At 57.5% G+C, this 21,772-nt stretch overlaps 2 protein-coding genes and 1 long non-coding RNA gene across 3 annotated transcripts in view; 2 read left to right on the forward strand and 1 right to left on the reverse strand.

Moving 5' to 3' along the window:
- The window catches only part of LOC134654755 (kinesin-like protein Klp68D), a 70,770-nt gene extending 55,777 nt beyond the window's left edge, over window positions 1-14,993 (forward strand). Inside the window, exons 12-13 of the mRNA XM_063510226.1 lie at window positions 13,953-14,085; window positions 14,850-14,993. Of these exons, the coding sequence (XP_063366296.1) occupies window positions 13,953-14,085; window positions 14,850-14,993 (277 nt within the window). The remainder of the gene's footprint in view (window positions 1-13,952; window positions 14,086-14,849) is intronic.
- A 782-nt stretch (window positions 14,994-15,775) lies between these two features.
- LOC134654429 (uncharacterized) lies at window positions 15,776-16,166 on the reverse strand. The gene is made up of 2 exons (XR_010097330.1): window positions 16,049-16,166; window positions 15,776-16,010 (listed from the first exon to the last, which is right to left on the reverse strand). It is a non-coding gene; the product is annotated as an uncharacterized LOC134654429 (long non-coding RNA).
- A 3,259-nt stretch (window positions 16,167-19,425) lies between these two features.
- LOC134654419 (uncharacterized) lies at window positions 19,426-21,549 on the forward strand. The gene has a single exon (XM_063509860.1). The coding sequence runs from the start codon at window positions 19,512-19,514 to the stop codon at window positions 21,462-21,464; it is 1,953 nt and encodes a 650-aa protein (XP_063365930.1). The 5' UTR covers window positions 19,426-19,511; the 3' UTR covers window positions 21,465-21,549.
- The last annotated feature ends 223 nt before the right edge of the window (window positions 21,550-21,772 follow it).

Raw genomic sequence — 21,772 nt, forward strand, 5'->3', positions numbered from 1 at the left:
GATGATCAAGACGCTTGGACGCGAGCGGTTCCCGACAGGTAACCTACTCTTGGTAGTATAAGACTCATTAGTGACGAGCACGAGGCGCTGCAGGCCGCGCTGGTGGCGGGGCTGCGGCGCCGGCTGCTGCTGGCGGACTCGTTCGTGCCGCTGGCGGGCCGCGCGCAGGTCGCCAGGCTGGCCTATGATGATGATCAAGACGCTTGGACGCGAGCGGTTCCCGACAGGTAACCTACTCTTGGTAGTATAAGACTCATTAGTGACGAGCACGAGGCGCTGCAGGCCGCGCTGGTGGCGGGGCTGCGGCGCCGGCTGCTGCTGGCGGACTCGTTCGTGCCGCTGGCGGGCCGCGCGCAGGTCGCCAGGCTGGCCTATGATGATGATCAAGACGCTTGGACGCGAGCGGTTCCCGACAGGTAACCTACTCTTGGTAGTATAAGACTCATTAGTGACGAGCACGAGGCGCTGCAGGCCGCGCTGGTGGCGGGGCTGCGGCGCCGGCTGCTGCTGGCGGACTCGTTCGTGCCGCTGGCGGGCCGCGCGCAGGTCGCCAGGCTGGCCTATGATGATGATCAAGACGCTTGGACGCGAGCGGTTCCCGACAGGTAACCTACTCTTGGTAGTATAAGACTCATTAGTGACGAGCACGAGGCGCTGCAGGCCGCGCTGGTGGCGGGGCTGCGGCGCCGGCTGCTGCTGGCGGACTCGTTCGTGCCGCTGGCGGGCCGCGCGCAGGTCGCCAGGCTGGCCTATGATGATGATCAAGACGCTTGGACGCGAGCGGTTCCCGACAGGTAACCTACTCTTGGTAGTATAAGACTCATTAGTGACGAGCACGAGGCGCTGCAGGCCGCGCTGGTGGCGGGGCTGCGGCGCCGGCTGCTGCTGGCGGACTCGTTCGTGCCGCTGGCGGGCCGCGCGCAGGTCGCCAGGCTGGCCTATGATGATGATCAAGACGCTTGGACGCGAGCGGTTCCCGACAGGTAACCTACTCTTGGTAGTATAAGACTCATTAGTGACGAGCACGAGGCGCTGCAGGCCGCGCTGGTGGCGGGGCTGCGGCGCCGGCTGCTGCTGGCGGACTCGTTCGTGCCGCTGGCGGGCCGCGCGCAGGTCGCCAGGCTGGCCTATGATGATGATCAAGACGCTTGGACGCGAGCGGTTCCCGACAGGTAACCTACTCTTGGTAGTATAAGACTCATTAGTGACGAGCACGAGGCGCTGCAGGCCGCGCTGGTGGCGGGGCTGCGGCGCCGGCTGCTGCTGGCGGACTCGTTCGTGCCGCTGGCGGGCCGCGCGCAGGTCGCCAGGCTGGCCTATGATGATGATCAAGACGCTTGGACGCGAGCGGTTCCCGACAGGTAACCTACTCTTGGTAGTATAAGACTCATTAGTGACGAGCACGAGGCGCTGCAGGCCGCGCTGGTGGCGGGGCTGCGGCGCCGGCTGCTGCTGGCGGACTCGTTCGTGCCGCTGGCGGGCCGCGCGCAGGTCGCCAGGCTGGCCTATGATGATGATCAAGACGCTTGGACGCGAGCGGTTCCCGACAGGTAACCTACTCTTGGTAGTATAAGACTCATTAGTGACGAGCACGAGGCGCTGCAGGCCGCGCTGGTGGCGGGGCTGCGGCGCCGGCTGCTGCTGGCGGACTCGTTCGTGCCGCTGGCGGGCCGCGCGCAGGTCGCCAGGCTGGCCTATGATGATGATCAAGACGCTTGGACGCGAGCGGTTCCCGACAGGTAACCTACTCTTGGTAGTATAAGACTCATTAGTGACGAGCACGAGGCGCTGCAGGCCGCGCTGGTGGCGGGGCTGCGGCGCCGGCTGCTGCTGGCGGACTCGTTCGTGCCGCTGGCGGGCCGCGCGCAGGTCGCCAGGCTGGCCTATGATGATGATCAAGACGCTTGGACGCGAGCGGTTCCCGACAGGTAACCTACTCTTGGTAGTATAAGACTCATTAGTGACGAGCACGAGGCGCTGCAGGCCGCGCTGGTGGCGGGGCTGCGGCGCCGGCTGCTGCTGGCGGACTCGTTCGTGCCGCTGGCGGGCCGCGCGCAGGTCGCCAGGCTGGCCTATGATGATGATCAAGACGCTTGGACGCGAGCGGTTCCCGACAGGTAACCTACTCTTGGTAGTATAAGACTCATTAGTGACGAGCACGAGGCGCTGCAGGCCGCGCTGGTGGCGGGGCTGCGGCGCCGGCTGCTGCTGGCGGACTCGTTCGTGCCGCTGGCGGGCCGCGCGCAGGTCGCCAGGCTGGCCTATGATGATGATCAAGACGCTTGGACGCGAGCGGTTCCCGACAGGTAACCTACTCTTGGTAGTATAAGACTCATTAGTGACGAGCACGAGGCGCTGCAGGCCGCGCTGGTGGCGGGGCTGCGGCGCCGGCTGCTGCTGGCGGACTCGTTCGTGCCGCTGGCGGGCCGCGCGCAGGTCGCCAGGCTGGCCTATGATGATGATCAAGACGCTTGGACGCGAGCGGTTCCCGACAGGTAACCTACTCTTGGTAGTATAAGACTCATTAGTGACGAGCACGAGGCGCTGCAGGCCGCGCTGGTGGCGGGGCTGCGGCGCCGGCTGCTGCTGGCGGACTCGTTCGTGCCGCTGGCGGGCCGCGCGCAGGTCGCCAGGCTGGCCTATGATGATGATCAAGACGCTTGGACGCGAGCGGTTCCCGACAGGTAACCTACTCTTGGTAGTATAAGACTCATTAGTGACGAGCACGAGGCGCTGCAGGCCGCGCTGGTGGCGGGGCTGCGGCGCCGGCTGCTGCTGGCGGACTCGTTCGTGCCGCTGGCGGGCCGCGCGCAGGTCGCCAGGCTGGCCTATGATGATGATCAAGACGCTTGGACGCGAGCGGTTCCCGACAGGTAACCTACTCTTGGTAGTATAAGACTCATTAGTGACGAGCACGAGGCGCTGCAGGCCGCGCTGGTGGCGGGGCTGCGGCGCCGGCTGCTGCTGGCGGACTCGTTCGTGCCGCTGGCGGGCCGCGCGCAGGTCGCCAGGCTGGCCTATGATGATGATCAAGACGCTTGGACGCGAGCGGTTCCCGACAGGTAACCTACTCTTGGTAGTATAAGACTCATTAGTGACGAGCACGAGGCGCTGCAGGCCGCGCTGGTGGCGGGGCTGCGGCGCCGGCTGCTGCTGGCGGACTCGTTCGTGCCGCTGGCGGGCCGCGCGCAGGTCGCCAGGCTGGCCTATGATGATGATCAAGACGCTTGGACGCGAGCGGTTCCCGACAGGTAACCTACTCTTGGTAGTATAAGACTCATTAGTGACGAGCACGAGGCGCTGCAGGCCGCGCTGGTGGCGGGGCTGCGGCGCCGGCTGCTGCTGGCGGACTCGTTCGTGCCGCTGGCGGGCCGCGCGCAGGTCGCCAGGCTGGCCTATGATGATGATCAAGACGCTTGGACGCGAGCGGTTCCCGACAGGTAACCTACTCTTGGTAGTATAAGACTCATTAGTGACGAGCACGAGGCGCTGCAGGCCGCGCTGGTGGCGGGGCTGCGGCGCCGGCTGCTGCTGGCGGACTCGTTCGTGCCGCTGGCGGGCCGCGCGCAGGTCGCCAGGCTGGCCTATGATGATGATCAAGACGCTTGGACGCGAGCGGTTCCCGACAGGTAACCTACTCTTGGTAGTATAAGACTCATTAGTGACGAGCACGAGGCGCTGCAGGCCGCGCTGGTGGCGGGGCTGCGGCGCCGGCTGCTGCTGGCGGACTCGTTCGTGCCGCTGGCGGGCCGCGCGCAGGTCGCCAGGCTGGCCTATGATGATGATCAAGACGCTTGGACGCGAGCGGTTCCCGACAGGTAACCTACTCTTGGTAGTATAAGACTCATTAGTGACGAGCACGAGGCGCTGCAGGCCGCGCTGGTGGCGGGGCTGCGGCGCCGGCTGCTGCTGGCGGACTCGTTCGTGCCGCTGGCGGGCCGCGCGCAGGTCGCCAGGCTGGCCTATGATGATGATCAAGACGCTTGGACGCGAGCGGTTCCCGACAGGTAACCTACTCTTGGTAGTATAAGACTCATTAGTGACGAGCACGAGGCGCTGCAGGCCGCGCTGGTGGCGGGGCTGCGGCGCCGGCTGCTGCTGGCGGACTCGTTCGTGCCGCTGGCGGGCCGCGCGCAGGTCGCCAGGCTGGCCTATGATGATGATCAAGACGCTTGGACGCGAGCGGTTCCCGACAGGTAACCTACTCTTGGTAGTATAAGACTCATTAGTGACGAGCACGAGGCGCTGCAGGCCGCGCTGGTGGCGGGGCTGCGGCGCCGGCTGCTGCTGGCGGACTCGTTCGTGCCGCTGGCGGGCCGCGCGCAGGTCGCCAGGCTGGCCTATGATGATGATCAAGACGCTTGGACGCGAGCGGTTCCCGACAGGTAACCTACTCTTGGTAGTATAAGACTCATTAGTGACGAGCACGAGGCGCTGCAGGCCGCGCTGGTGGCGGGGCTGCGGCGCCGGCTGCTGCTGGCGGACTCGTTCGTGCCGCTGGCGGGCCGCGCGCAGGTCGCCAGGCTGGCCTATGATGATGATCAAGACGCTTGGACGCGAGCGGTTCCCGACAGGTAACCTACTCTTGGTAGTATAAGACTCATTAGTGACGAGCACGAGGCGCTGCAGGCCGCGCTGGTGGCGGGGCTGCGGCGCCGGCTGCTGCTGGCGGACTCGTTCGTGCCGCTGGCGGGCCGCGCGCAGGTCGCCAGGCTGGCCTATGATGATGATCAAGACGCTTGGACGCGAGCGGTTCCCGACAGGTAACCTACTCTTGGTAGTATAAGACTCATTAGTGACGAGCACGAGGCGCTGCAGGCCGCGCTGGTGGCGGGGCTGCGGCGCCGGCTGCTGCTGGCGGACTCGTTCGTGCCGCTGGCGGGCCGCGCGCAGGTCGCCAGGCTGGCCTATGATGATGATCAAGACGCTTGGACGCGAGCGGTTCCCGACAGGTAACCTACTCTTGGTAGTATAAGACTCATTAGTGACGAGCACGAGGCGCTGCAGGCCGCGCTGGTGGCGGGGCTGCGGCGCCGGCTGCTGCTGGCGGACTCGTTCGTGCCGCTGGCGGGCCGCGCGCAGGTCGCCAGGCTGGCCTATGATGATGATCAAGACGCTTGGACGCGAGCGGTTCCCGACAGGTAACCTACTCTTGGTAGTATAAGACTCATTAGTGACGAGCACGAGGCGCTGCAGGCCGCGCTGGTGGCGGGGCTGCGGCGCCGGCTGCTGCTGGCGGACTCGTTCGTGCCGCTGGCGGGCCGCGCGCAGGTCGCCAGGCTGGCCTATGATGATGATCAAGACGCTTGGACGCGAGCGGTTCCCGACAGGTAACCTACTCTTGGTAGTATAAGACTCATTAGTGACGAGCACGAGGCGCTGCAGGCCGCGCTGGTGGCGGGGCTGCGGCGCCGGCTGCTGCTGGCGGACTCGTTCGTGCCGCTGGCGGGCCGCGCGCAGGTCGCCAGGCTGGCCTATGATGATGATCAAGACGCTTGGACGCGAGCGGTTCCCGACAGGTAACCTACTCTTGGTAGTATAAGACTCATTAGTGACGAGCACGAGGCGCTGCAGGCCGCGCTGGTGGCGGGGCTGCGGCGCCGGCTGCTGCTGGCGGACTCGTTCGTGCCGCTGGCGGGCCGCGCGCAGGTCGCCAGGCTGGCCTATGATGATGATCAAGACGCTTGGACGCGAGCGGTTCCCGACAGGTAACCTACTCTTGGTAGTATAAGACTCATTAGTGACGAGCACGAGGCGCTGCAGGCCGCGCTGGTGGCGGGGCTGCGGCGCCGGCTGCTGCTGGCGGACTCGTTCGTGCCGCTGGCGGGCCGCGCGCAGGTCGCCAGGCTGGCCTATGATGATGATCAAGACGCTTGGACGCGAGCGGTTCCCGACAGGTAACCTACTCTTGGTAGTATAAGACTCATTAGTGACGAGCACGAGGCGCTGCAGGCCGCGCTGGTGGCGGGGCTGCGGCGCCGGCTGCTGCTGGCGGACTCGTTCGTGCCGCTGGCGGGCCGCGCGCAGGTCGCCAGGCTGGCCTATGATGATGATCAAGACGCTTGGACGCGAGCGGTTCCCGACAGGTAACCTACTCTTGGTAGTATAAGACTCATTAGTGACGAGCACGAGGCGCTGCAGGCCGCGCTGGTGGCGGGGCTGCGGCGCCGGCTGCTGCTGGCGGACTCGTTCGTGCCGCTGGCGGGCCGCGCGCAGGTCGCCAGGCTGGCCTATGATGATGATCAAGACGCTTGGACGCGAGCGGTTCCCGACAGGTAACCTACTCTTGGTAGTATAAGACTCATTAGTGACGAGCACGAGGCGCTGCAGGCCGCGCTGGTGGCGGGGCTGCGGCGCCGGCTGCTGCTGGCGGACTCGTTCGTGCCGCTGGCGGGCCGCGCGCAGGTCGCCAGGCTGGCCTATGATGATGATCAAGACGCTTGGACGCGAGCGGTTCCCGACAGGTAACCTACTCTTGGTAGTATAAGACTCATTAGTGACGAGCACGAGGCGCTGCAGGCCGCGCTGGTGGCGGGGCTGCGGCGCCGGCTGCTGCTGGCGGACTCGTTCGTGCCGCTGGCGGGCCGCGCGCAGGTCGCCAGGCTGGCCTATGATGATGATCAAGACGCTTGGACGCGAGCGGTTCCCGACAGGTAACCTACTCTTGGTAGTATAAGACTCATTAGTGACGAGCACGAGGCGCTGCAGGCCGCGCTGGTGGCGGGGCTGCGGCGCCGGCTGCTGCTGGCGGACTCGTTCGTGCCGCTGGCGGGCCGCGCGCAGGTCGCCAGGCTGGCCTATGATGATGATCAAGACGCTTGGACGCGAGCGGTTCCCGACAGGTAACCTACTCTTGGTAGTATAAGACTCATTAGTGACGAGCACGAGGCGCTGCAGGCCGCGCTGGTGGCGGGGCTGCGGCGCCGGCTGCTGCTGGCGGACTCGTTCGTGCCGCTGGCGGGCCGCGCGCAGGTCGCCAGGCTGGCCTATGATGATGATCAAGACGCTTGGACGCGAGCGGTTCCCGACAGGTAACCTACTCTTGGTAGTATAAGACTCATTAGTGACGAGCACGAGGCGCTGCAGGCCGCGCTGGTGGCGGGGCTGCGGCGCCGGCTGCTGCTGGCGGACTCGTTCGTGCCGCTGGCGGGCCGCGCGCAGGTCGCCAGGCTGGCCTATGATGATGATCAAGACGCTTGGACGCGAGCGGTTCCCGACAGGTAACCTACTCTTGGTAGTATAAGACTCATTAGTGACGAGCACGAGGCGCTGCAGGCCGCGCTGGTGGCGGGGCTGCGGCGCCGGCTGCTGCTGGCGGACTCGTTCGTGCCGCTGGCGGGCCGCGCGCAGGTCGCCAGGCTGGCCTATGATGATGATCAAGACGCTTGGACGCGAGCGGTTCCCGACAGGTAACCTACTCTTGGTAGTATAAGACTCATTAGTGACGAGCACGAGGCGCTGCAGGCCGCGCTGGTGGCGGGGCTGCGGCGCCGGCTGCTGCTGGCGGACTCGTTCGTGCCGCTGGCGGGCCGCGCGCAGGTCGCCAGGCTGGCCTATGATGATGATCAAGACGCTTGGACGCGAGCGGTTCCCGACAGGTAACCTACTCTTGGTAGTATAAGACTCATTAGTGACGAGCACGAGGCGCTGCAGGCCGCGCTGGTGGCGGGGCTGCGGCGCCGGCTGCTGCTGGCGGACTCGTTCGTGCCGCTGGCGGGCCGCGCGCAGGTCGCCAGGCTGGCCTATGATGATGATCAAGACGCTTGGACGCGAGCGGTTCCCGACAGGTAACCTACTCTTGGTAGTATAAGACTCATTAGTGACGAGCACGAGGCGCTGCAGGCCGCGCTGGTGGCGGGGCTGCGGCGCCGGCTGCTGCTGGCGGACTCGTTCGTGCCGCTGGCGGGCCGCGCGCAGGTCGCCAGGCTGGCCTATGATGATGATCAAGACGCTTGGACGCGAGCGGTTCCCGACAGGTAACCTACTCTTGGTAGTATAAGACTCATTAGTGACGAGCACGAGGCGCTGCAGGCCGCGCTGGTGGCGGGGCTGCGGCGCCGGCTGCTGCTGGCGGACTCGTTCGTGCCGCTGGCGGGCCGCGCGCAGGTCGCCAGGCTGGCCTATGATGATGATCAAGACGCTTGGACGCGAGCGGTTCCCGACAGGTAACCTACTCTTGGTAGTATAAGACTCATTAGTGACGAGCACGAGGCGCTGCAGGCCGCGCTGGTGGCGGGGCTGCGGCGCCGGCTGCTGCTGGCGGACTCGTTCGTGCCGCTGGCGGGCCGCGCGCAGGTCGCCAGGCTGGCCTATGATGATGATCAAGACGCTTGGACGCGAGCGGTTCCCGACAGGTAACCTACTCTTGGTAGTATAAGACTCATTAGTGACGAGCACGAGGCGCTGCAGGCCGCGCTGGTGGCGGGGCTGCGGCGCCGGCTGCTGCTGGCGGACTCGTTCGTGCCGCTGGCGGGCCGCGCGCAGGTCGCCAGGCTGGCCTATGATGATGATCAAGACGCTTGGACGCGAGCGGTTCCCGACAGGTAACCTACTCTTGGTAGTATAAGACTCATTAGTGACGAGCACGAGGCGCTGCAGGCCGCGCTGGTGGCGGGGCTGCGGCGCCGGCTGCTGCTGGCGGACTCGTTCGTGCCGCTGGCGGGCCGCGCGCAGGTCGCCAGGCTGGCCTATGATGATGATCAAGACGCTTGGACGCGAGCGGTTCCCGACAGGTAACCTACTCTTGGTAGTATAAGACTCATTAGTGACGAGCACGAGGCGCTGCAGGCCGCGCTGGTGGCGGGGCTGCGGCGCCGGCTGCTGCTGGCGGACTCGTTCGTGCCGCTGGCGGGCCGCGCGCAGGTCGCCAGGCTGGCCTATGATGATGATCAAGACGCTTGGACGCGAGCGGTTCCCGACAGGTAACCTACTCTTGGTAGTATAAGACTCATTAGTGACGAGCACGAGGCGCTGCAGGCCGCGCTGGTGGCGGGGCTGCGGCGCCGGCTGCTGCTGGCGGACTCGTTCGTGCCGCTGGCGGGCCGCGCGCAGGTCGCCAGGCTGGCCTATGATGATGATCAAGACGCTTGGACGCGAGCGGTTCCCGACAGGTAACCTACTCTTGGTAGTATAAGACTCATTAGTGACGAGCACGAGGCGCTGCAGGCCGCGCTGGTGGCGGGGCTGCGGCGCCGGCTGCTGCTGGCGGACTCGTTCGTGCCGCTGGCGGGCCGCGCGCAGGTCGCCAGGCTGGCCTATGATGATGATCAAGACGCTTGGACGCGAGCGGTTCCCGACAGGTAACCTACTCTTGGTAGTATAAGACTCATTAGTGACGAGCACGAGGCGCTGCAGGCCGCGCTGGTGGCGGGGCTGCGGCGCCGGCTGCTGCTGGCGGACTCGTTCGTGCCGCTGGCGGGCCGCGCGCAGGTCGCCAGGCTGGCCTATGATGATGATCAAGACGCTTGGACGCGAGCGGTTCCCGACAGGTAACCTACTCTTGGTAGTATAAGACTCATTAGTGACGAGCACGAGGCGCTGCAGGCCGCGCTGGTGGCGGGGCTGCGGCGCCGGCTGCTGCTGGCGGACTCGTTCGTGCCGCTGGCGGGCCGCGCGCAGGTCGCCAGGCTGGCCTATGATGATGATCAAGACGCTTGGACGCGAGCGGTTCCCGACAGGTAACCTACTCTTGGTAGTATAAGACTCATTAGTGACGAGCACGAGGCGCTGCAGGCCGCGCTGGTGGCGGGGCTGCGGCGCCGGCTGCTGCTGGCGGACTCGTTCGTGCCGCTGGCGGGCCGCGCGCAGGTCGCCAGGCTGGCCTATGATGATGATCAAGACGCTTGGACGCGAGCGGTTCCCGACAGGTAACCTACTCTTGGTAGTATAAGACTCATTAGTGACGAGCACGAGGCGCTGCAGGCCGCGCTGGTGGCGGGGCTGCGGCGCCGGCTGCTGCTGGCGGACTCGTTCGTGCCGCTGGCGGGCCGCGCGCAGGTCGCCAGGCTGGCCTATGATGATGATCAAGACGCTTGGACGCGAGCGGTTCCCGACAGGTAACCTACTCTTGGTAGTATAAGACTCATTAGTGACGAGCACGAGGCGCTGCAGGCCGCGCTGGTGGCGGGGCTGCGGCGCCGGCTGCTGCTGGCGGACTCGTTCGTGCCGCTGGCGGGCCGCGCGCAGGTCGCCAGGCTGGCCTATGATGATGATCAAGACGCTTGGACGCGAGCGGTTCCCGACAGGTAACCTACTCTTGGTAGTATAAGACTCATTAGTGACGAGCACGAGGCGCTGCAGGCCGCGCTGGTGGCGGGGCTGCGGCGCCGGCTGCTGCTGGCGGACTCGTTCGTGCCGCTGGCGGGCCGCGCGCAGGTCGCCAGGCTGGCCTATGATGATGATCAAGACGCTTGGACGCGAGCGGTTCCCGACAGGTAACCTACTCTTGGTAGTATAAGACTCATTAGTGACGAGCACGAGGCGCTGCAGGCCGCGCTGGTGGCGGGGCTGCGGCGCCGGCTGCTGCTGGCGGACTCGTTCGTGCCGCTGGCGGGCCGCGCGCAGGTCGCCAGGCTGGCCTATGATGATGATCAAGACGCTTGGACGCGAGCGGTTCCCGACAGGTAACCTACTCTTGGTAGTATAAGACTCATTAGTGACGAGCACGAGGCGCTGCAGGCCGCGCTGGTGGCGGGGCTGCGGCGCCGGCTGCTGCTGGCGGACTCGTTCGTGCCGCTGGCGGGCCGCGCGCAGGTCGCCAGGCTGGCCTATGATGATGATCAAGACGCTTGGACGCGAGCGGTTCCCGACAGGTAACCTACTCTTGGTAGTATAAGACTCATTAGTGACGAGCACGAGGCGCTGCAGGCCGCGCTGGTGGCGGGGCTGCGGCGCCGGCTGCTGCTGGCGGACTCGTTCGTGCCGCTGGCGGGCCGCGCGCAGGTCGCCAGGCTGGCCTATGATGATGATCAAGACGCTTGGACGCGAGCGGTTCCCGACAGGTAACCTACTCTTGGTAGTATAAGACTCATTAGTGACGAGCACGAGGCGCTGCAGGCCGCGCTGGTGGCGGGGCTGCGGCGCCGGCTGCTGCTGGCGGACTCGTTCGTGCCGCTGGCGGGCCGCGCGCAGGTCGCCAGGCTGGCCTATGATGATGATCAAGACGCTTGGACGCGAGCGGTTCCCGACAGGTAACCTACTCTTGGTAGTATAAGACTCATTAGTGACGAGCACGAGGCGCTGCAGGCCGCGCTGGTGGCGGGGCTGCGGCGCCGGCTGCTGCTGGCGGACTCGTTCGTGCCGCTGGCGGGCCGCGCGCAGGTCGCCAGGCTGGCCTATGATGATGATCAAGACGCTTGGACGCGAGCGGTTCCCGACAGGTAACCTACTCTTGGTAGTATAAGACTCATTAGTGACGAGCACGAGGCGCTGCAGGCCGCGCTGGTGGCGGGGCTGCGGCGCCGGCTGCTGCTGGCGGACTCGTTCGTGCCGCTGGCGGGCCGCGCGCAGGTCGCCAGGCTGGCCTATGATGATGATCAAGACGCTTGGACGCGAGCGGTTCCCGACAGGTAACCTACTCTTGGTAGTATAAGACTCATTAGTGACGAGCACGAGGCGCTGCAGGCCGCGCTGGTGGCGGGGCTGCGGCGCCGGCTGCTGCTGGCGGACTCGTTCGTGCCGCTGGCGGGCCGCGCGCAGGTCGCCAGGCTGGCCTATGATGATGATCAAGACGCTTGGACGCGAGCGGTTCCCGACAGGTAACCTACTCTTGGTAGTATAAGACTCATTAGTGACGAGCACGAGGCGCTGCAGGCCGCGCTGGTGGCGGGGCTGCGGCGCCGGCTGCTGCTGGCGGACTCGTTCGTGCCGCTGGCGGGCCGCGCGCAGGTCGCCAGGCTGGCCTATGATGATGATCAAGACGCTTGGACGCGAGCGGTTCCCGACAGGTAACCTACTCTTGGTAGTATAAGACTCATTAGTGACGAGCACGAGGCGCTGCAGGCCGCGCTGGTGGCGGGGCTGCGGCGCCGGCTGCTGCTGGCGGACTCGTTCGTGCCGCTGGCGGGCCGCGCGCAGGTCGCCAGGCTGGCCTATGATGATGATCAAGACGCTTGGACGCGAGCGGTTCCCGACAGGTAACCTACTCTTGGTAGTATAAGACTCATTAGTGACGAGCACGAGGCGCTGCAGGCCGCGCTGGTGGCGGGGCTGCGGCGCCGGCTGCTGCTGGCGGACTCGTTCGTGCCGCTGGCGGGCCGCGCGCAGGTCGCCAGGCTGGCCTATGATGATGATCAAGACGCTTGGACGCGAGCGGTTCCCGACAGGTAACCTACTCTTGGTAGTATAAGACTCATTAGTGACGAGCACGAGGCGCTGCAGGCCGCGCTGGTGGCGGGGCTGCGGCGCCGGCTGCTGCTGGCGGACTCGTTCGTGCCGCTGGCGGGCCGCGCGCAGGTCGCCAGGCTGGCCTATGATGATGATCAAGACGCTTGGACGCGAGCGGTTCCCGACAGGTAACCTACTCTTGGTAGTATAAGACTCATTAGTGACGAGCACGAGGCGCTGCAGGCCGCGCTGGTGGCGGGGCTGCGGCGCCGGCTGCTGCTGGCGGACTCGTTCGTGCCGCTGGCGGGCCGCGCGCAGGTCGCCAGGCTGGCCTATGATGATGATCAAGACGCTTGGACGCGAGCGGTTCCCGACAGGTAACCTACTCTTGGTAGTATAAGACTCATTAGTGACGAGCACGAGGCGCTGCAGGCCGCGCTGGTGGCGGGGCTGCGGCGCCGGCTGCTGCTGGCGGACTCGTTCGTGCCGCTGGCGGGCCGCGCGCAGGTCGCCAGGCTGGCCTATGATGATGATCAAGACGCTTGGACGCGAGCGGTTCCCGACAGGTAACCTACTCTTGGTAGTATAAGACTCATTAGTGACGAGCACGAGGCGCTGCAGGCCGCGCTGGTTACCATGATTACCAGTACAATTTGACACTGGGTTAACGGTTTAACCGCTTAACCCAAGGTTAGTGGGATGGTGCAAGTGGGCCTAAGTCTTCTATTTCATTTTCCTCGCGTTGTCCCGGCATTTTTGTCACGGCTCACGGGAGCCTGGGGTCCGCTTGGCAACTAATCCCAGTAATTGGCGTGGGCACTAGTTTTTACGAAAGCGACTGCCATCTAACCTTCCAACCCAGAGGGTAAGCTAGGCCCTTGTTGGGATTAGTCCGGTTTCCTCACGATGTTTTCCTTCACCGAAAAGCGACTGGTAAATATCAAATTATATTTCGTACATAAGTTCCGAAAAACTCATCGGTACGAGCCAAGGTTTGAACCCGCGACCTCCGGATTGTAAGTCGCACGCTCTTACCGCTAGGCCACCAGCGCTTCCTCCACCAGTCTTCTAACTATCTACTCTCGGTATAAGACGCATTAGGAGACGCAATTTCGGAAGCGATTTAATCATAGCGTTTCAGTATTTTTATGGTTCCGTACCCAAAGGGTAAAAAACGGGACCCTATTACTAAGACTTCGCTGTCCGTCCGTCTGTCACCAGGCTGTATCTCATGAACCGCGATAGCTAGACAGCTGAAGTTTTCACAAATGATGTATCTCTGTTGCCGCTATAACAACAAATACTAAAAATAAAATAAATATTTAAGGGGGGCTTCCATACAACAAACACGATTTTTTTTGCTCTATTTTTTGTTGATGGTGCGGCACCCTCCGTATGCGAGTCCGACTCGCACTTGGCCGGTTTTTTTACCTTTTAGGGCCACCCCACATCTAGCGTCTTTCGAGCGTCGGCGTCTACAACTCTATGGCCGAACGTCGACGCAACGTCATTTTCCATAGCGCTGACCAGACGCCGACGCTCGAAAGACGCTAGATGTGGGGTGGCCCTTAGGGACAGTGGAACGCGACAAACCGAGTTTCCCGCGAGTTAAATCTGTTCGGTTTCAGCGTGGAGCCGCTAGCGGTCCGGCCGTCGGCGCGGCCGACACAGCGCCGCGCCGAGAACCTGCTCGACCTGGCGCCGCTGCCGCTGCCCGCCACCACCCGGGCCTACGCGCCGCCCCAGCCGCGCCCAAAGAGGGTACAGGATACTTTAAAGCTTGGCCAGACACAGAGCGCGACTTGGCGCGACGCAGCGCCGCGTGACGCCGACGCGATGACTGTTCAAACAGGGCGCGCGCGGACCGCGCGGCGCGGACCGTCGCTGCGTCGCGCTCTGTGTCTGGCCAAGCCTTTATACATTTTCTTATGGGACTACTACCGTAAATAGTTATTTGTACAACAAGAGATCAAAGTTTAATATTTCTTCGAGTGTTTATTTTGAGTCCCGTGCAAGTGAAAGACTTTATACTAGATTCACGAGCGTAGCGAGTGAATATAATTTAGAATCTTGAGCGTAGTGAGGGATTCAAAAGCGCACGAGAGGTAAATAACTTTGATCTCGTGAAGTTCACAAAACTTTTCACCTCAGCAGTGAGAACATATTAGAAAACCCGAAAAATGTATTCCTTCTTCATCACTTACCTATTCACTCATGTTTTTTTAAGATATACCAACAATTAAGTTTTCACTTCAACAGCTCGAACGAGGGTACTTTGCTGCTTAAAAACAGTAAGCAAAATCGCATTTTTCTCATTTTGTCTCACTCAGTGAGCGAAATGCGATTTTGCCGACTGTTTTTAAGTAGCAAAGTACCCTTGTTTGAGCTGCTGAGATGAAAAATAAATTTTTCAACAACGCGCCGTCGGAAGCGAAGCTTTACAAAAGTTACAAAAAAAATAATCAAAAACCCTCGAAATCGATACCGAGGCCTAATTTCGACCGTAACATTAGTGTTGTTTCCAGGCGACGGAGAGCTCCACGAAGAAGTCTCCGGAGCTGGAGGCCCCCGGCGCGGTGAGCGCGCGCCCGGCCAGCGCGCGCCGCGCCCGCGCCCGCCCCGGCACCGCGCACCACCGCCTCGGCACCGCCGCGCCCACGGTGCGGTAGCCGTGCGGCGCGCGGTAGCCGTGCGACGCGCGGTAGCCGTGCGGCGGGCGGTAGCTGTGCGGCGCGCGGCCCGGACGGGCTGCGTGCTCCAGGAAATGACACGGGTCATACGCTCATTTTCGAACGATACTTGTCCCTCCTGCCGACAATAGTGCCCGCTAATTATAGGCGCGTGTGCCCGGCGCCGCCCCGAGTACTCGATCGGGGTAGACCGAGATGAAGTTTTGGCGCTCCGTGCTCAGTGTTAGGTTCCGTGGTTCCCCGTCCGTTCTTTCTAGATGTTTGTTTTTACAGTATTTGCCGTTTTGGCGCCCCCTACCGTTTGGCGCCTAGAGCGGCCGCTCCACTCGCTCTACCCTAGATCCGCCGTGTGTGACATAGTTCTTTTGTCACGCGAATTAATAATGAGGCCATTATATTAACTTGCGAGAGTTCAATGATTAAACTTCAATTACAAAAATCGGGCTTCGGAGCCCTTAACTTATGTCGGGAGATACGTTGACTCGATTGCAGTGTATGACCCGCAGGAAATGATCCCGTCACTCTGGATATGATGATGGGAATCTGCTATATAGAGGCGAATTTTCCCAGTGGATGTTTTAGAATAGTAAACCCTAGGAAGGCCGTTTAAACTTAGCCATTCTGACGAATCCTATGATCATCCCTCGTTCAGATAATTGTAACGACAATGATAAAGACGGCCGTGTTTTGCTTAAATTTTTAACAGTTTTGCTCTGTGGAACTAGGTTTCTAGGCTTTAATATTCTAAAAGTCCAGTGTCAATGTTGTGGTGCGCGGAGGATGTCCAGCATTCTGCGTGGCAGCCGCGACCCTCAGGATAGTGATAGCCCTATTATGAGATATTTTTATACAATATTGTTAATGCCAAACGCCCCGCTTAGTCGCGTGGCTCGTTGATCTCTGTGCGCGTTACGCCTTTACCATGATTTTATACTCCAGTGTGGGCAGATACAAATAAAAATGCCTAGTGTAGAAATATTGTCCAACTTTCTAGCTCTTAATTTCCATTTAGAAAGAAAGAAAGAAAGAAATACATTTGGGCGTAGTCAATCCAGGTTGTTTTTGTTTTAGAATGATTTTATTTTACGGTTGTTATTTTATGTGAATTTTATTTTACGCTTCACATTAAGTTGGAGCAGGTGATATTAGGTAATTTGTTACACTTATTTGTATGTATTTAAATTCAATTGTATCGTAAAGTAAATGAATTTTTAAGATAATTTAAATGTACCAGGCACACCAGCATCTCACTGAGATCCTGGTGCGAGTTCAAATGTTTACCAAAGACGGAAACTGTCCATTCCACGCACTTGTCCCACAATTGTTGATATTACCAGTGATCATGTTCCTTTACTTGTAAAATTCATAAATCGTAAGTGGTTTTGTTAAATTATTATTAATCTAGACATAGTTTCTAGTCAATGATCCTTATATACAGTTAATGTAAATAGTTATTAGATACTAAAGTATAGATAGTGGTAGCGTAGCTAGTTGCAAATGTCGCACAACGCTGGTGCCTCGCGTCGTGTACTCAGTTCTCTATCTAAAATGCTTTAATTTAGAAAAAAAAATGTATTAAATTCTGTCTTAAGCCTTCGTTGAAGCTGTTTTTATATTGGTGTATTTAATTTGTGATTAAATTATGAACGGAAGAATGGAATCATGTGATATGTATTGAAACCGCTAGTCAGCTGTGCCGCGTACACGCTTATACTCACTAATAAAACAGTTTAAATTTTACCTTTTTTTTTGTGCCCTTGGTACTTATTCCCGACCCTCCTCCCACTCGAGCAAATAAAATCGACATGTTATTTACATTTACAGGTTATTTTAATTAAATCTACATAAAACAATGAAATGTTACCAAAAATACATAAGGTACGAGACAAAACATTCAAATTAGTTATCAATGATGTCATTATAATGCGAAAATATAAATTATTCGATTCAACATTAGACATTTTGGGAACGTATGATCCAAACGGTCCAAATTTCTCTTATAAAAATAATAAATAACAAATCTCGCGCAAGACATGACAGAGAAAATAGACGTTTCGCGCAACGATATTTGAGACCATATTTAAGTTGACAGAATTTAAAGCAGGAGCCGATTGATTTTTGTGGTAGTCTGCTTAATCCTGTCGTTGAATTTAAACGTTGGATTCAAAAAAATTCTGAACGGTTTGCGCGCCATCAGATCGAAAACATAACCGTTTCTGAACGCATACTAAGGTTGTACACATGATTTTGTTATCGATTTATAATTAAATTGGTTAATTTATTAAAACTTGGAGGATACAACTAAACGGAGTAGCCATTAACAGGCTTTCCCCTCTGTCGAAAATAGGCGGCCAACGGTCATACACAATGTATGGACTGACGTTTATCTGACATGGCTATTTTTACGTTACGCATACATTTGACGTTCCCCTCCCCCGCAAAAATCGGCAGACTGTTTTGTACAGAAAATTACAGACATGGCATCTCCGTTTGATTATATCCTCCAAGTATTAAAATGACAAATCAGTAACGTAAAACATAAAGTGCCACTGATCATACCATACATCATACCAGGGATGTTGCGAATATCCGCATCTGCAACCTCGGAAGTTCCGCATTATTTTCAACATCCGCATCTGCATCCGCATCCGCATAAAATCGATGCGGAGTTTAATGCGGAGGTGGAACAGAGGGCCTACCGCGAACCACGTTCGACGTGTTGCCTCCCTGTCACACTTACGTACGAATTTACAAGTGCGACAGAGAGGCAACACGTCGAACGTGGTTCGCGGTAGGGCCTCAGGTCGGTACAGGAACGTCTTAGCATCGGCGTAAGTGCTAGACTACTAAGTAATTTAGTCATTAACCAATAAAACCTATTAGAAATGAGCAGTCAAGCGTGAGTGAGACTTAATGTACGGAACCCTTGGAACGCGAGTCCGACTCGCACTTGGCCGGTTTTTTGAAATAAAAATTACTAAATGTAATATTTGACGTTTTTTATGCACCTATCTTGACATCCGCATCCGCGGATGTGAGCCTTTTAAAATCCGGATGTCAAAAAATCGGCATCCGCAACATCCCTGCATCATACATGTGGATACAGTGTTTTTTAGAACTTTCCACTATTTAACTGTATACTGCGACTATTAGAGACTGCTTTTTAAAATTACGATTACTTACAATTGGTTCATTTCCACAATTTTGGGAATGATAGATTTTGACGCCACGGTCAATATTAGCCAATGCAGCCAAATCCATCTGTGGTGAATATCGTACCTATACGAACGCGTTATTCATATAACACGCGTAACTCTTTATTATCGACTTTATTGACAAAGCAGCTCTTGCTTTTAGTTCCATCAATATAACGTAGATGTTATGCTGATAAAATAAATTACGAATTACCCGTGAATGACGGCCCGACTTTGCGAAGCGAACTTATCGCGACGTTGATGTATCACAGAAGTTCACAGTGAGTTCTCTTCTCAGTCAACTTTAAGCCAGGGCTTGAAGATCGATGAATTTATGGTTGCTCCAAAACGTTAAAATATTATCTATTTCTTATAAACTAAAATAAATGTGATGTGATGATAAAGCCTGACGGAATATGTATGATCACGCGCCATGTTGCGGAATTTCACTGGAACTAATTTCAGTTCATACTAAACAGAACTGTCACCTATACCATGTCCATGCCTATACATGAGAATAACAGCGCCCTCTCTCTCAATGACAATGATCATATATTTCTGGTCAGGCTTACATAGGTACCTACTAAAGAAAGTGACGAAGCCCTTCAGTGGCGGAAGCCGAATTCGAACCGACGTGTTTAGCTATAGTGACTGGAAAATCCGACAATATACGGCGAACAAAGCGCGAAGGCGTGAACAGTGCGCGAAATCATATTCGCGTTTACGGCGTCGCACAGTGATTCACGCATGAGTGAAGCCTTATTTACACGTAACCTAGCACAAGAGCGCCGCGACAGTATCTCGCCTTAGAATTTTTTACTGCCTTAATCGCTCGAATATGAAAGATAAGATGAGAGGCAGATAACGTTTTTCTATGTTGGCGATGGTAGCGGTAGGCGCTCTGCTTATTTATCGTAGCATCAACCTTGCATTATTTACCTATTTAAAATTAAGGCCATGCCTCTGGACTTTTACAGTGAATACTCATTGTAGCCACGAAAAAATCACTGTTCCAGTTTTTTTTATACAAACCGCTAAAATACGTCGTATAAATCACGTGTGTTGAGTGCTTTTAATTTTATTATTAATATATAATGCTTTGGGTAGGGAACCCTAAAAACCATGTGCTATTAAAAAAAGCCACGTCAAAACCTCAAAACAATATCATCAATTTTATCGTATAGTGCCAACGTCAAGCAATGCACATCACTAAAATTGTAACCGTCGTTCAGATTCAAAAGTTCGGTTGCTTTGTTTCGGTTGCAAAATGTAATTTTTTATAAATTTATCAAGAATCTGCACAATGATGTCGGGTAAACTGCAGGACTATCAAGTTTTAGACGTTCTGTGCGGCGGCACGTTCTACAAAGTACGGCACAAGGTCACCAACGACATATTCGCATGGAAGGCGTACGATTGCAATGCGTACTCGAACGAGCAGCTACAGGGCGTCGCGCTCGACGCGGACGCGATAAACAAAGCCTGCGGCGGCGCTGCGGCCCTGCTGCGCGTGCACGACACGGTGCTGCACGCGCCCTCGCGCACGCTGTACTTCGTGTTGGAGCACGGCGCCTGGCGCAGCCTCGCCGAGCTCATCGAGTCCTGCGACTCCGCCGACAAGTGCGCTTCTGAGGCCTTCGTGTGGCACCTGCTGCTGGAGCTGGCGCGCGCGTGCCGTGCGCTCCAGAACGCTAAACTCTCCGTCCTACGTGTCTGCCTCTCGCCAGCTACAGTACTTATCGAAGAGGGCGGTGTAGTGCGTTTGCATTGTTGTGAGCCGGCAGCGGCGCCCGGGGCGCCTACCACTCCTGTCTTGCGGCAACTCGGCGAGCTGCTGAGTGCTTTGTGCGCCGCGGCCCGCACCGACAAGAACTCGCAGTACAGCGACGATCTCCTCCACATTATCGGTTTCCTCGCGGACGAACGGAACTCGAATCTACATCCAGATGTCATACTCTACCACCCCACGGTGCTTGCCAACATCGAAACGTTTTCTCGCCCCAAACATTTGAGTGAAATACTTGTCTCGGTTGATTACTCACATTCCACTTCAGTAAACAAGTGTGACTCTGAGAAGGCTGTGGAGTTGAGCAGGGCCGTGCAGCCCGCGCCGCGGGCATCGAAATCGCAGACGAGCCCTATCTACTGCAATATTACTCCTAAAAAATATTGTAACAAAGAAATTTTAGAGTCTAACTCGCCTCTAGGCCAGTTGTCTCCTACTATAGCTGCCTTGGCTCTCGAGCTGCCAGGATTCGTTCCTCGCAGCCGAAAAGCGATAACTGGAGCTCTGGGCACATACACTGCTGCCCAGCAAGTGACAGAAAACACTCTGAGCCAGCAATGGATGTCTCGCCTCATTGCACTGAGACAAAGGGAACACAGTCTCAATCAGAGGGAAAGAGACCTCATTGCGAAGGAGATTTTAAACAGCCCTGCTGCTAAGATCATTCCTCTGAATGATTCTGAGGTGCCGGACATTAGTGAGAGTAATGGGATCACCCTGCCTGCCATGATAACACAAGCAGAGGACAGGCAGTGGGTACCGCGCCGCCACAGGCGAACTAGCTCAGCGCGCCTCAAAAATCGGCGCAAAACGTTCGCATACGAGGATTTGGACAGCTCCCTCTCCGCTGACAATGGAGACGGCAGCATGATCATCACAGCCACCAAGTTCACCAAGGACAACATGCCTCGGAACTTGTTTCCTGAACCGGCTAAGAAAGTGCACTTTACCCCGGTCAACCCTTTTGCAGAGAGTGATGAAAGTGTGACCCTGACCTTCTATGAGTTAGAAAATGTTGACAAGGAAGGCTACCAACTGCCAAGACAGCCAGAGCAAGTGGTCAAAGACATTTCTAAGTTCAAATACTTAGATTTAGAGAAGATGACCTCTGAGAAAAGGGCAGCTATGCCCTGGAGCCACTCTTCACCTTCTAAGCAGGCCAAGATGTCACAGGCCATATTCTCGGATATCACCAACACTAAAGGAAATTTAAGAAAAACCCCATCAAAGTCGAGCATTACTTCAAAAGGGTCCAGTATCTCAAGATTCTCTATAGCCTCAGGCAAAAGCCAGTGGAGTATGGACTCTAGCAGCAAGGCGAGTGATGGCAGCATCTCTGACTGGACGAGGGCCAGTATCCGGCACTCCTTAGCACAGACCCCCATAGCCCCTGATGCTAAAAAGAAAAGCAGAAAATCTCTGCTGCCCTTCAAAACACCATTTAAATTCATCACCTCAACTAAAATTTAGACTATAACTGTCCTTATGAAGTTAGGTTTATGAACTTTGTTTGCAATATTAGTGCCCAGATTTTAAGTGATAAATTTTATTTTAGTAGTGTATGTGCTAGATTTATAGTTTGATATTTTTATTTTGAATCAGTGATTCCTTAAGCTTTTTATATTATATTTGGTTGTGGTGTTTTAAAACTGAAGTGTATTAAACAGAGTATCACTCTGCTACTGTAAGTAAGTTACCGCTCCTAGTGCTAGTATAGTAAGTGCTGCTTCATATTTCTCCAGTTGAAAATTGGATCCAGGTTTGTATTCTTTTATTTC

The sequence above is a fragment of the Cydia amplana genome, chromosome 15 (genome assembly GCF_948474715.1).
Source record: "Cydia amplana chromosome 15, ilCydAmpl1.1, whole genome shotgun sequence".
Taxonomy (NCBI): domain Eukaryota; kingdom Metazoa; phylum Arthropoda; class Insecta; order Lepidoptera; family Tortricidae; genus Cydia; species Cydia amplana.